General features: G+C 66.3%; 1 protein-coding gene across 1 annotated transcript in view; it reads right to left on the minus strand.

The window, feature by feature from the left end:
• Positions 1–262, minus strand: part of ADGRA2 (adhesion G protein-coupled receptor A2) — a 61,046-nt gene extending 60,784 nt beyond the window's left edge. The window contains exon 1 of the mRNA XM_044659542.1: positions 35–262. Coding sequence (XP_044515477.1) covers positions 35–262 — 228 coding nt within the window. The remainder of the gene's footprint in view (positions 1–34) is intronic.
• Between the last annotated feature and the right edge of the window lie 485 nt (positions 263–747).

The following is a 747-nucleotide window of genomic DNA, read 5'->3' on the forward strand; positions in this document are numbered from 1 at the left end:
AGGAGAGCCCGGGGGTCCCCGCCGCCGCGCCCACGGGGCATGTCCGGCGAGCTCGGGGCCCCTGCCGGCGCGCCCCAGAGGGGAGGACGCGGCTGTCAGAGGGGCTCCGGCTCGGGCTGGCCCCGCGGGAGCGGCCCCTGCGCCCTGCTTTCCACGCCGGGCTGATCTCTTCGGTTGCACCCGCCTGCTGCGCACTCCACAGGGATCTAGCGGATAGGGCTGGGCTCCTGCCGCCGCCTCCGCCGCCGCCGCTCCGTGCCATGGATGGAGGCAGCTCCGGCGCCTCTCCCACCGCCGCCGCCGCCTCCTGCCCTAGCCCCAGCCCCCTCCTTCCTCCCTCGCTCGCTCCCTCCCCTGCATTGGCCGACCCATCCGCAAGGCCCTAGCGCCTCCCGGATACTCCCTGACCCGCCACTGCGCCCTGAACTTCTGACGCGAGAAGCCTGGGGAGTCCTCGGGCGGCTCCCCGAGACCGTCTCCTTCCCTTCGCTTCTTTCTGGGTTTTTCTTCCTTCCACGTTCCCCAGGTTCGAGTCTGTGAAGATTCCCCAAGTACAATGCCAGATAGGCTGGACCGAATGGATGATTCCAGCTCTCAAGCTCCCCAAATGGGAAGATGGTCATAGAACCCCAGTGTCAGAAGAACTCTCAGAAGTTCACCTGGGTCAACTGGGACCTGAAAGGAGAAGAAATTCTTACAATATCCCCGGCAGTGGGTCCTCTCTTCTACTGGAAGAGCTCCCGGGAT

The sequence above is a fragment of the Gracilinanus agilis genome, chromosome 2, assembly GCF_016433145.1.
Source record: "Gracilinanus agilis isolate LMUSP501 chromosome 2, AgileGrace, whole genome shotgun sequence".
Lineage (NCBI taxonomy): Eukaryota > Metazoa > Chordata > Mammalia > Didelphimorphia > Didelphidae > Gracilinanus > Gracilinanus agilis.